This window comes from Onychomys torridus, chromosome 3 (genome assembly GCF_903995425.1).
Source record: "Onychomys torridus chromosome 3, mOncTor1.1, whole genome shotgun sequence".
Classification (NCBI taxonomy): Eukaryota; Metazoa; Chordata; class Mammalia; order Rodentia; family Cricetidae; genus Onychomys; species Onychomys torridus.
The window spans coordinates 134,468,926-134,482,289 of NC_050445.1; the positions used below are offsets into that span (position 1 = coordinate 134,468,926).

Sequence of the window (13,364 nt, forward strand, 5' to 3'; positions counted from 1 at the left end):
CAGTGGGCATATGCTAGATTCAGCATTTTCTTTTGTGCCTAGCATCCTGTGTGTCAAAGGGAGGGCAGAGCAGTAGGCAGCTTTTGTGCTGTGTAGAAGAGTACCTACCATCAGTGCATCCCCCACAATGTCCTGACTTCATTCGTTAGTGACATTGTTGTGGCTTTGTGACTACAACAGATTTTCCACAAAGGCCCTGTAATAGAAAGTGCTCCTCACATGGCTCTCTGGGTGGAAGTAGCCAGCAGCCCTGTGTCCTTTGAGGGGGTCCTGTGTAATTCACAGACAGAAGTTCTGCAGCACCCCTTACCTTTGGGCAAGCAAAAACCCAAGGCTTATCTGGAATCCATTTTCTATATAGTTGGTATGGAAATCAGCTAAATCAAAACCCTGAAACAGTGGCCCACCAGCAATTAGCTCAGAAGTAGTCCTCATGAAACTTTTATGGACTGAGCTGTGTCCAGCTACAATTTACAAGTTGAAGCCTTAATCCCCAGAACCTAAGGATATGGCTGTATTTGCAGATAGGATCTTTAAAGGGTGATTATGCTAAAATCAGGCCTTTAGTGTAGGCCCCAACCTCACAACTGGTACTGTAAGTAGTAGTAGTTTGGATACATGCAGGCATCAGGGATGTGCAGGTACAGAGACTAGATCGTGTGAGGACACAGTGAGAAGTCTGCCACCAGAGAACCAAGGATCCTAGAACCAACATCCTGATCTTAGATTTCCAGCCTCCAGAATGAGGAGATACATTTCTATGTGAGCCCCTGTCTCAGTTTGGGTTTCTATTGCTGTGAAGAGACACCAAGACCACAGCAACCCTCATAAGGAAAACATTTAATTGGGGTGGCTCACTTACAGTTTCAGAGGTTCAGTCCATTATCATCATGGTGGGGAACATGGAGGTGTTGCAGGCAGACATGGTGCTGGCTACATCTTGATCAGAAGGCAACAGGAAATAGACTGAGGCACAGGGCATGGCTTGGGCATATATGATACCTCAAAGGCCACCCCCACAGTGACATACTTCCTCCAACAGAGTCACACCTTCTAATAGTGCCACTCCTTATGAGCTTATGGAGGCCAATTACATTCAAGCTCCCACAGCCCCCATATGGTGTTTTTAGCTGGAGGAAGCTAACAGATTGCTGTTGGTATACAATGCTGTGGAACCCAATGACCATTTGTATCCTGTTCTAACTCTCCATGTTGGGAATATGGCAGCGAGCATGGCTTGACTCAGAATCAGAAGACTCTCAGCACTTCTATGGTAGTGGTTCAGCAACAACAGCTAGAAGGCCTAGAAAGTGGCTAGTGTGGAGGGCTGGGTAATTCAGAATAGCTGGGACTTTTAGAGCAGCCAGGCAGGCTGTGTCAGTATTTCTCCTGCCTTGGGGTGGGGAGGCTCTGGTTATGGGTAGTGATGGTATGTGCTGTGGAAGATGGCAGCAATGTCTGCATGTATGTTGAAAACTGCTTATGTATTAGGACCCCTCCTCTGATTTTGTCCTGGTAGGTCGAGTTCCGTGGGGAAGGGTGTGGTCTCACTCATATTTCTATTTGAAACTGTACACCGGTTTTTCCCTTGAGAATCCCCAGTACACACAGCCACTGTTGCCTTCATGTTCTCAGGCATGCATCCCAGTAGACACTAAACTTTAAGTGATTTCTATTTCCAGACAGTGCCAGTGTGGGTCAGTACCATCAAATTTTTGGTTAAAAAAACCAAACCAAAACAAAACTAAAACTCGGAACGAGAACTAATGGTAACTTATTTCAAATACCATGACTGGCCAGGAAACTTTCATTTCCAAAGGTCCTAAGGCACTGGGACCTCAGTGTCAAAAAGGGCCATGTTGGTACGGCTTCCACAGCTTCAGCTGGATCTATTTTTTCCTTCCTTAGTTGGGATAGCCTTACTTGTGGGAGGTCACATTGGAGACGACAGATTTCTGTTTACCACGGTCAACTAAAAACTAACTGGTATTCTAACATGGTAAATGAGTAACTGCCTCCACTGGGGCTCTCATGGGGCTCCTTTCAACACAAAGGGGAAGAAGGCAATCGGGAGCTAAAAGGTTTGGCTGTCTCTATAACTGCAACGCTTTGCCAGTTACAAAACATCCCATGTTCATAGCCGAGAACTAGAGTCAGTAACAATTACATGAAGTAAGGCCCCATGACTTGTGAGGAAGGGGTTTGGGTAATGCAGAGGGGAGATAAGAGAGTGACAGTGGCATGGAGTAGGGGGATATGATCATGATTAAAACATATCTCATCTCTCTCTCTCTCTCTCTCTCTCTCTCTCTCACACACACACACACACACACACACACACACACACACACACACACACACACACGAATCTGTGGGGGAAAAAAGGGCCCAGGGGTTTTTTGTTTTTGTTTTTTGCTGCAAAGCTGAAATGTAGGAAGCCTGTATTTGGAATGTGTCCTTATGCCATTTCATACAGTCCCAGTGAGCTTGGGGCAGTAAGGTGAGTGAGAAGAACCAGGAGCTCCCTAGTCAGGAAGTGTCAGGTGTGGTAGTGAAGGACAGAGATGACAGAGAGGACAGAATCCTCTTTAGAACAAATTTGGGGAACAGTCTGTTTGTTTAACAGTTCAGGTTTCCCTATGTTGCCCATGCTAGAGCCAATGCCTAGGTTCAAGCAACACTCTCAAGTGGTTGGGATCACATTGCCTGTCTAGAAGGACTTTGTGTGTGTGTGTGTGTGTGTGTGTGTGTGTGTGTGTGTGTGTGTGTATACACATGTATACATACATACATACACACATACATACTCTCTTACTTAACATAGGTCCCCTAATTTGTAATTCTTTCCCCAATGACACAAATAATGTTATTTTACACTTAGCACGAGACTGTAGTATATTTTTCTATGTAGACACCAAACAGAACACACTATTCTTATACTGGGAATGAATGGAAAATAATATTTAATGTTTGTGTAATTTCAAGAATGCAAAAGTACTATTTTTGACTATAATTCTCTATAGTCAAATCCCCATTTCCTTTCTGTTTTCTCCACTTAGTGCTAGGGAATATCAAGAAACAAGGCAGGAGTTGTGGGTTCTAGAGTCGGAAGGAAGCCAGTGCTGTCAGCTCTGTGTCATAGTCCTCCTTGTCTTCACAGTAAGACCCAGGCATCCTCTCTCTGCCTCCCCAGCACTGGGCACAGGTGCATGCCATTGCCTGGCTTTTTAATGTGGGTTCTGGTGTGGGTGTCAAACTCAGAGCCTCATCCTTGTGCACAAGCACTTTTATTACTGAGTCATCTATCTCTCCAGTCCCAAATCATATTTTTGTTTTTTTAAATAAGCTTTTGTTGCCAGATATTTTAGCATCCAAACAGCAAGATACTCTGGAAGAAGAAAATGCCAGACTGTGTGAGAGCACAGCTGAGAAGGAGACGAGTCTAGACTATGTATTTTTCATAAATGTGTCAAGACCATACAGCATGCTCACATTCCTCTGCTCAGTTCCAGGCAAACGCACATTGATCTTCAGGGCTCTGCTAGTCTCTGCTAGATTGCTAGTCTGGCCTTCTGCAGCCTCTTACGTGCTGCTGCTCTTAGTGCTTTGGACGAGGCTTCAGCGTGTGAGCTGAGAGAACAAGTTCAGACATCACAAGAAGAAGAAGAAAAGCAGACCACAAACACCGAGGCTGAGAACCAGAACAAGCTGTCACCCACCAAGAACCACTCTCCCTTCTCCTTTCTGTCCCTGTGGTTTCTCAGGCGCTGGCCCCACCAGCTCCTGTGTCCGTGCCTCACCTGGGTGGCACACCAACCAAGGCACAGCCATCCAAGAGGGAAGGATGGAATGCTGTGTCTACAGCCAATGACTGATGAGCTCTGAGTGGTGCAAAAAGCTTCCAGGCTGTGTGCTGAGTACCGCTCCAGCACAGTCACTGGAGTCCACTTCTTTCAAAAGAGGGATGGACAAAAGTTACCCAGCAATTGGAGAGAACAAATGGAAATAGAATCCAAGAAGACAAGGCCTGAGACAAGTTTTAGAACAATGTTTTCTAAAAAATAAAAATGGGACCTAGTTCTGGGAACAGGGATTAGAATCCAAGCTCAGTGACCCCAAGAGCAGCTGATACAAACTCATTTCAGTGTGGTTCAACCCCTGCTGGGTAGCTAGCATTTATGGTGGAAAAACAGAAAAAGAATTTGTCCTCCAGGGGGACAATCCACTTTTAGTGTTTAGTAGAATCTACCAGTTGAACTGCTTTACCACTTCAAAGGGAGGTTGGAGGTTGGGGTGTGACTATCACAACAAAACACTGACACACAACTAAAAGCAAAGATATTTAATTATGTACATGCACATGCGCTGGTGTGAAAATATGTGTACATGAATGCAGGTGCTAATGGAGGCCAGAAGAAGGTGTCAGATCCCACTGATCAGAAGGTGCCTGACATGGGTACTGTAAGAGCAGTATGTTCTGAATTGCAGAGCCATCTCTCTACCTACTTAAAGTACAAATCTTAAATTTCTAATTGTGTACATGCACACACATGCATACATGTCTGCACATGTGGGGCACACACGCATGTGTGTATGGAAGCTAGAAGACAACCTTAGGTGTCATCTCTCAAGAGCTGTCCATCTCCCACTCACCCTCTTCTCTTGGCAGTACTGGGGACTGAACCTAGGGCCTCACAGATGCTAGGCAAGTGTTCTACCACTGAGCTATAGCCCCAGTCTACCTTGTGTTTTGAGAAAGGGTTTCTCATTGGCCTGAAGCTTGCTGATTAGGATACGCTAGCTGGATTCTGCTTGCCCTGGCCTTCCCACAGTTGGAATTATAAATATGTGACACAGCACTTTTCAATTTTTAAATTTATTTTCTATTTTAATATGTGTAGGTGTGTGTGTGTGTGTGTGTGTGTGTGTGTGTGTGTGTGTGTGTATGAATGTGGGCCTGTCAAAGTCAAAGAACAACCTCAGGAGGAGTCTATCTTTTCCTTCACCCTTGTTTGAGACAGGTCTCTTGTTCATTACTGCTTACACTGGGCTAACTGGCTCATGAGCTTCTGGAGAGTTTCCTGCCTCTGCCTCCTCTCTCCCCTAGCAGCACCGAGATGTGCTATAGCACCTTAGCTTCATGTGTTCTCGGGTGCAAACTCTGGTCCTCACACTTGCGTGGCAAGTATTTAGTGCTTTAGCAATGAAAGCCATCCTCCTAGCCCATCTCTTACTTTTGAATAGGGTCTTGTATTAAGTTTCTTTTCTGCTGTTGTGATGATCAAAAGCAACTTAGGAGAGAAAGAACAAGAAGCTGAGAGCTCATATCTCAACCACAGCAGGAAATGGGGAGGGCAAACTGATACATAGTGAGGCTGAATCTAAACTCTCAAAGCCCATTCCTAATGACGTACTTCCTCCAGCCAAGCTGCCCCTTCTAAACCAGTGGTTCTCGCCCTGTGGGTCCAATAGCCCCTTCACAGGGGTTGCATATCAGCTATCCTGCATACCAGCTATTATGATCCATAACAGTAGCAAAATTACAGTTATGGAATAGCAACTCCTCTCAAAATCTCCAGGAATATAAGATTTGGAAGCTGATGTCAATGACTGTGTTTCTAAATGGACCATTACTGAATTCTGACAGTGACAAAACTTCACTCCTAACTTCTTCCCAGGCTCTGCCTCTAATCTATTCGAGGAAGTGGCCTTTAACTTTCAGTGTGTTAACTCTGAGTAGTTATAGTCTCATCTCTGGGTCATTTTGAAAGAGAAGATTTATTTATCTTTTTAATGTATTAGAATTCTCTTTTTTATTCCTTCTAAATTCATTTATTCATTTCATTTTATGCATATGGGTGTTTTGCCTGCATGTATGACTGTACAGCACGTGCATACAGTGTCCATGGAGTCCAGAAGAGGGCATCAGAACCCTAGAACCAGAGCCACAAACAGTTGTTAGCTGCCATGTGGGTGCAGGGACTCAAACCAGGGTCCTCTGGAAGACACAGCTACCTTGAGAAGAAACAACTATGGAATTGAGACACTTACTCAGCCTACAGGGCAAGTCCATGCTAAGTGGTCCTTTGCTGAGAAGATCTGGCGGTTACCTCCTTTATATCCACTACTCTAGATAACTTCTACATGGTTATAAGTAATGTTATTTCATTAGATGTCAAGTAATCCTAGGAAGAAATATTATAATGTAGAGCTGAAAAACTGGGGTTCACAAAGGCTAAGAATTATAGCTGGGCAGTGGTGGCGCACGCCTTTAATCCCAGAACTCAGGAGGCAGAGGCAGGTGGATCTCTGAGTACAAGGACAGCCTGGTCTACAAAGTGAGTTCCAGGAAAGCCAGGGATACACAGAGAAACCCTGTCTTGAAAAACCAAAAAGCAAAGCAAAACAAACAAACAAATGATTTGATGTCCCAAAGTTGGAGAGAGAGCCAGAGCCAGATTCTGGGTCCTGATTCATCTGATCCCACTATTGTTACTTTCTCTGCAATACTATGTGTATGTCTGTTTTAAGATGGGGAACCATTACTTTCTATCCATCCATTGGGTTTGTTTTCTATTTGGTCAGAAGAGATTTTTCAAGCCAGGATGGCAGAAGGAACACTACTACATACAGTGTGAATACAGTTTGCTGCCCCTGAAGCTTAGGTTGAAATGTAATCCCTAGTAAAAGAAAAGGTGAAGCTAGGTAGGAATTTTCAGAGGTGAGAGCATCCCATTTGCCTGGATTAACTCACTTACACACTAATACATTAACGGATTAATGCATTAGTTCCAGAATGGGTGTGCTATTAAAGCCAGTAGTGGTACTGTGCTTCTAGCAAGAGAAAAATGGATGAAGATAAACATCTGGTTTCTTTTCTGTAATTTTTTTTAAAAGACAGAATCATTCTACAGCCCAGGCGAGGCTGGACCTAGGTAAGTAGACTGGGAGGGTCTTGAATTTATTGTTATTTGCTTGTGTCTAAGCCTTCTGAATGCTAGAGCCATAGCTGAGAGCTACTATGTCCAGTATGTCTTTCCACTGAAATGAATTCAAGGGCATGGTTTGATTTTCATGATACTTTTCTTTGAGGGTATGAGAAGGGACACACCATGTTTTCCTCTGGCTTTTCAGAGGATTGTTAACCAGGATTGCATTGTCTTATTGAAGTTTCCTCACTTTGGCTGGACTGTGACAGTTCCTGTCACTACAGTAGTTTAGTTTCTCTAGATTCTTGTCTCTCCTAGTAATGGCTAGCTAGGAAATAAGTTCATGGCCATCTGACACTCTTTTAACTCACTACTCACTGTTACCCCAGCAACCAGCAAACTTTCCAATCCCTTTCCCAACTGCTTCCTCTAAAGTACATTAAGAAAGGATTCTCATGCTGCCTTGTGGCCTCAGTTCTCCCTAGAAACCCTGCAAGCTGCTGCCATCTATGGAGGTAACAGCTCTTCTAATAGATCTCTTATAAAAAAGACAGTGCTGTGGATATCGCTCTGTGTAAATAAAGTTCTGATTGGCCAGTGGCCAGGCAGAAAGTATAGGCAGGACAAGAGAGTAGAGAATTCTGGGAAGTAGAAGGCTGGAGAGAGACACTGCCAGCCGCCGCCATGAGAAACAACATGTAAAGACACTGGTAAGCCACAAGCCATGTGGCAAAGTATAGATAAACAGAAATGGGTTAATTTAAGAGAGAAAAAGTAGATAACAAACAGCCTGCCACGGCCATACAGTTTCTAAACAATATAAGTCTTTGTGTGCTTTCTTGGTTGGGTCTGAGCGACTGTGGGACTGGCCGGTAAGAGAGATTTGTCCTGACTGGGCCAGGCAGGAAAACTCTAACTACAAGACAGTCTGCCTCAGTATTCTTGAACCCCAAACTTGAATCTTTTTAGTTCTCACTTTCTTTCTTTTCTTCTTCTGTTCTTTTTGTTTATCAAGACAGGGTTTCTTTGTGTAGCTCTGGCTGTCCTGGAACTCACTCTGTACACCAGGCTGTCCTCAAACTCAGAGACCCGCCTGCCCCTGCCTTCCAAGCACTGTGATAAAAGGTGTGCTTCTTCCACCTGGCCCAGTCCTCCCTTTTTATCTAGAGAAATACAAACCTCCTTTGGTTATCAGGTGGGACAGTGGTAGAGGAGGTGGTGGAACAAGAATTCAAAATTTCATCTAGGAGTGAGTTCAGAGATCTGTTATCCAACTATCTGTCCTAGCAAGAATCAAGATACTACTTTTCTTCTTTTTCTCATGTGCGTGTGTGCATGAGTGGGAGTACATGAATATGCATGGGGAGGTCTGAGATCAATACTAGGAGTCTTCATTCATTTTTCACTTTATTCTTTGAGGTAGGAGCTCTCAATCAATGAAACCCAGAGCTTGCTAACACAATTAGTCTTGCTTGCTAGCTTGCTACAGGTGCTCTGAGGCTGGGCTTACAGAGGGCTGCTACACCTACCTCGCATTTATATGGATTCTGGGGGGTCTCAACTCCAGGCCTCTTGTTTGCATGGCAAACACTGTACCACTGAGCCACATCCCCAGTTCAAGAATGAATATATACTAAAGAGACACTCATGTCCTTTCCTTTGGTTATCACACCATTGAAACAATGGTCTCCAAGGAACTGGAATGTCCCCGGAAATCTCAGGAAAAGGCTGCCTTTGGTGCCTCAGAGGAACCTGTCTCCTGAAAAGATTTCACACAGTTCTGACAGCAACAGGAGGGACCATACTTTGGCTGGGACTCCTTATTTAAGCCTTGTATTTAAGCCTAAATTTCATGTAAGGACCCAGAAGATGGACTGAAGGAAGCAGGTGTCTTTGGAACTCTGTTCTCCTCAATGTGGCCAAAATAAATCAATTTCCCTTTTCTGCTTCTCACAATTGCTAGTCAGTTTACTCGGCCCATTGAGGATGGGTAGCCAAGACTGGCACATTAGGGCTTCCAGGATTGAGGCTTTGACCCTAACAATTCCAGCTATATAACAATGTTGATTACTGTCAATAACAATAAAATACGGCCAGGAGAGGGTGTTTTATGTGTGCCTCATCTTTCCCCACAAAACCACAGGGTGCTTACTGGAGGGGTGCAGGAGAGGGTGGGGACCAACATGGCTGAAGCCAACTGTAGTGGTATTTGCTCCACCCACAACCCTGGGCTATATGGCCCAAAGGAGGATGTCCTTACCACTAACCACTACCCATCCAGATGGGACGTGTGCTTGGGCCACAATGTAAGCAAGACCTACCTGCTCCTGGGTCATCTTCTGCAGCGCATTCTCCCAAGCTGCCTGGTCATCATCTGTATTATAAGAAGCTGGTGGAGTGAGTCCACGAAGGATTAAGGGGTCTCGGTCATGGCAGAGGGCTGTCAGGTGTCCAATATACAACTTTAACTTGCTTCTATTTTGGTCAAGTTCTAAGAGGGGCTGGATGATCTGAGGTAAACAAAAAAGTAGGAAAGTCAAGGTTAATCTGAAACGAGAAGCTCAAATATTCTTTTGCCTCCCAAACAAAGAATAAAACTCTTCTCAACACAATTGTAATCTTCATAATTATAAAGAGAAACAATTTCACAGCATTTTTTTTTTTTACTGGGAAGCGAGAAGGGACTATGGCTGAGTATATCGGTACCAGACAGAGAATTCTGCACCAAGGCAGGAGACTGACACAGGGTGTGTGTGTGTGTGTGTGTGTGTGTGTGTGTGTGTGTGTGTGTGTGTGTTTTAAATTATATTTTATTTATTTAGTTAGTATATGGATGAGATTGTCATGGCATGTGTGGAGGACAAATAGCAATCTGTGGGAGTCGACTATTTCCTTTCACTATGTAGGTCGTGGGATTGAACTTAGGACTTCAGGCTTGGTGGTATCTTCACTGTTGGATCATTTTGCCAGTCCAGACTAGCTTGTTTTTACAGAGATGTTGTTCCTGCCGCCTAAAGCCTCCAGTGACCCCACACGTGCTTTGTGTACTTTGTTATGAGTAGATTTCCAAAGACCTCACTGTTAGTGAAAATTGCTCTTCTGAACGCCTGGGCAACATACTTTACGTGGTCCTCTACCTCCCAGAATGGAAGAAAAATTCAGTCTCTGGAAAAGGTGCGTGTTGTTCTTGGCTGAGACCTATGATGAGATAACTCATTACTAAGTCTGTCTCATTCTGGCCGAGTTCCCTTCATTCATCTCTCAGAGGCTATCTGATATTCTTTCTCTGAAAACAACGACTAGGAGATCTTTATATAACACCAAGTACCTGACTTACGGCCAAGGCCCGAAATCCTGACTTGTAACACTGGCTCTGCATTTTTCTTAAGAGACCTGCTGTAAATTTCTTTCTGTCTGGTTCCCTTTGTCCCAGATGAGTAACTATTCCTTGGATTCTCTTTGGGAGTACACTGAAAGATGGATTCTGTTCATGTTCTACGTAGGGGCCAAAACTCTGGCCAGGTATTGGCAGTGGGGTCACAATCCAAGGTGATCAGAAAGATCCAGTCCAGGTCTTGCATTCCAGTAGGCAGCTAGAGCAGCAAGTGCAAAACTAATGCCAGCCATGAGAGCTGCCGAGCCTAGGCAGATTCCAGGGCTTATACCCAGAAATGTGTACCTGCTGCATGCCAAAAGCCTGGCATTTTTCTATTAACAAGATACCTCTACCCCATTTCATCTATAAGGGACTATATCATCTATCTTCAAGTAAAAAGAAACAAAGGCAGGTATTCATTTGAACAGTGACACAAACTTCTCCAGGAATCACACAGAAAACAATCTTTACCTCAAGCTTAGAATAATATAAAATACACAGTGGGGAACAGGAAAGTCAATCAGTTTGGCATTACTCTAATTTACACACTTACACACACACACACACCCCTTATTTAAAGGTAATAGCTGAACACTAATGTGCTGTTGTGTAAGGCTGGTCAGCAGGCTCCTGGTGACAGTTCTGAACCAGCATTTCCTATCTACAACAGACGATCAACACACTCAGTTAGAGAAGGAAGGTGTCCCAACCAAAGCAGAGGTTTAGAAAATGAAGGATTCAGATAGTTCTCCACAAACTACATCAATTCCTCAAAAAGAACTGTGTTTTATTCTGACCCCTAATGCATACTCACTGTGGGAAGAGTAGAGACTGTTAATGCCAGCACTCAGGAGTCTGGGGGAGACCACAAGTGTGCTGGCTACTCTTATGTCAACTTGACACAAGTTATCTGAGGGGGGAACTTCAACTGAGAAAATATCTCTGTAAAATAAGGGTGTAGGGCATTTTCTTAATTAGCGATTGATGGGAGGGCGATGGGAGGGCCCAGCCCATTAGGGTGGTGCCATCGCTGGGCTGGTGGTCTTGGGTTCTATAAGAAAGCAGGCTGAGCAAGCCAGGGGAAGCAAGCCAGTAAGCAGCATTCCTCCATGGCTTCTGCATCAGGATCCTGATCCTTTTGCCTTTTGAGTTCCTGTCCTGGATTCCTCCAATGATGGATAGTGATGTGGAAGAGTAAGCCAATAAACTGTTTCCTCCCCAACTTGCTTTTGGTCATGGTGTTCTGTTGCAGCAATGGGTTTGCAACAGTGTGACCCTGTCTCAAATGAATAGTTTTCTATCCAGTTCCTATTACAGGTGGAAAATTAGTTACACTAAAATAGTTACACTAAAATAAACAATGGGGTTTCTTTGTGATAGTTCCTCACATCCCTACCACAGTACTGAGAATCAAACCTAGGGCCTTGCACACATTAGCCAAGTGCCACTGAGCTATGTCCTCAGCTCTTGCTTTACTCTGTTTTGAGACAATGTCTCATTAGGTTGTCCTAGGCTGGCCTTGAACTTGCAATGATCCTCCTGTCTCGGCCTCCTATGCTGCCAGGCCTGTGATGTTTTCATACATAGCTGAAATAGACACTGATGATACTGATTTCCCTAACCTCCCACTCTTTCTGATGGTCTTCCCTTCTACTTTCACATCTACTCCACTTTCCACACATCTCGAGTTCATGTCCAAGGAAAAACATGCAATATGTGCACGAGTGTATGTATGTGTACACACACACACACACACACACACACACACACACACACACACACGCACATTTGTATGTGCCTATATATTTTAAATTGGAAAAAAGCTAAAAACAAACTCCTCAAGATATATTTGTTACGATCAAAAGGTAAGATCCAAATACGAATGTTTTCACAATTCTATGCTTACCAGATTTTATGTAGTGTGTCTATGTATGGTGCTGGTAATTGAACCCAGCAAGTCATACATATCAGGCAAGTGCCCTATCATTGAGCTATGCCCTTACTTTATTTTTAATATAAATTTTGAGAAAGAGCCTTGCTATATTATCCAAGTTGGCTTTGAACTTGTGATCCTCCTGCCTCAGCCTCAGAGGTAGCTGTGATAATGTCAATATAACCAGACCCAGTTCTACAGTTGTATATGTTAAGGAAAATAAATTATGAGAGGTTTTTTTGTACTAGCTGAGAGCTATTTCTTAGTAAGAGCATTTGTTGGAATAGATTCTCTAACTAACTGGTTTCAGGGGCTAGCTTCTGATTGCACTAGGAGAGGGGGACAATGGCTTGAAGGTATTTGTTTAAACTTGATTTTCACTTAGCTAAGATAACTAGTGGGCTTTTGAAAGACTGAGAAATTATTTTTGTATTCTTCAGAATAAAGGAAGATTCTACAATATTCCATGTGTATGGTTCATTACCTATGAGCTCTAAACACACAGATCATTGGACATTTCAATATCAGGACAGAAAAAAAACAAAAACACTCCCTACTCTACTGAACCCAGCCAATTAAGAGGGCCTGATGTCCTTGTGTACACACACACAAGCACACAACTTAAAAGTTCCTATATATGTGTCAGTTACTCTCGATCTTCCTGGAAAATTACTTTTATATCTAACTCTAAGTGAGTTTTACTTGCTGACATCTTCAGAGGCAGATTTAGCTGTTCATGTATATGGTGGTTTGAAAAAAAAAATGGCTCCCAAAGGAGCGGCACTCATAGGAGGTGTGGCCTTGTTGGAATAGGTGTGGCCTTTTGGAGGAAGTATGCCACTGTGGGGGTGGGCTTTGAGGTCTCCTATGCTCAAGCTACCCTCAGGGAGACAGACCACTTCTTGTTGCCTACAAGTCAAGATGTAGGACTCTTGGCTACTTCTCCAGCACCATGTCTGCCTGCATGGCACCATGTTGCACCATGATGATAATGGACTAAACCTCTGAAAATGTAGCCACCCCAATTAAATGGTTTTCCTTTGTAACAGTTTCTATGATCATGGTGTCTCTTACCAGCAACAGAAACCCAAGACAATATATTAACCGCATATATATTAGTGGATAG

The 13,364-nt window shown here is 43.7% G+C and overlaps 1 protein-coding gene across 10 annotated transcripts in view; it reads right to left on the reverse strand.

Annotated features, from left to right (window-relative positions):
- The window catches only part of Erc1 (ELKS/RAB6-interacting/CAST family member 1), a 340,148-nt gene that overhangs the window by 15,683 nt on the left and 311,101 nt on the right, over window positions 1-13,364 (reverse strand). For 7 of the 10 annotated variants that reach the window (XM_036180809.1, XM_036180807.1, XM_036180806.1 and 4 more), the window contains one exon: window positions 9,251-9,439. In XM_036180809.1, the coding sequence (XP_036036702.1) occupies window positions 9,251-9,439 (189 nt within the window). Of the gene's footprint in view, window positions 1-9,250; window positions 9,440-13,364 lie in introns of those variants that run through there. The other 3 variants (XM_036180813.1, XM_036180812.1, XM_036180810.1) reach the window with 1 other exon arrangement.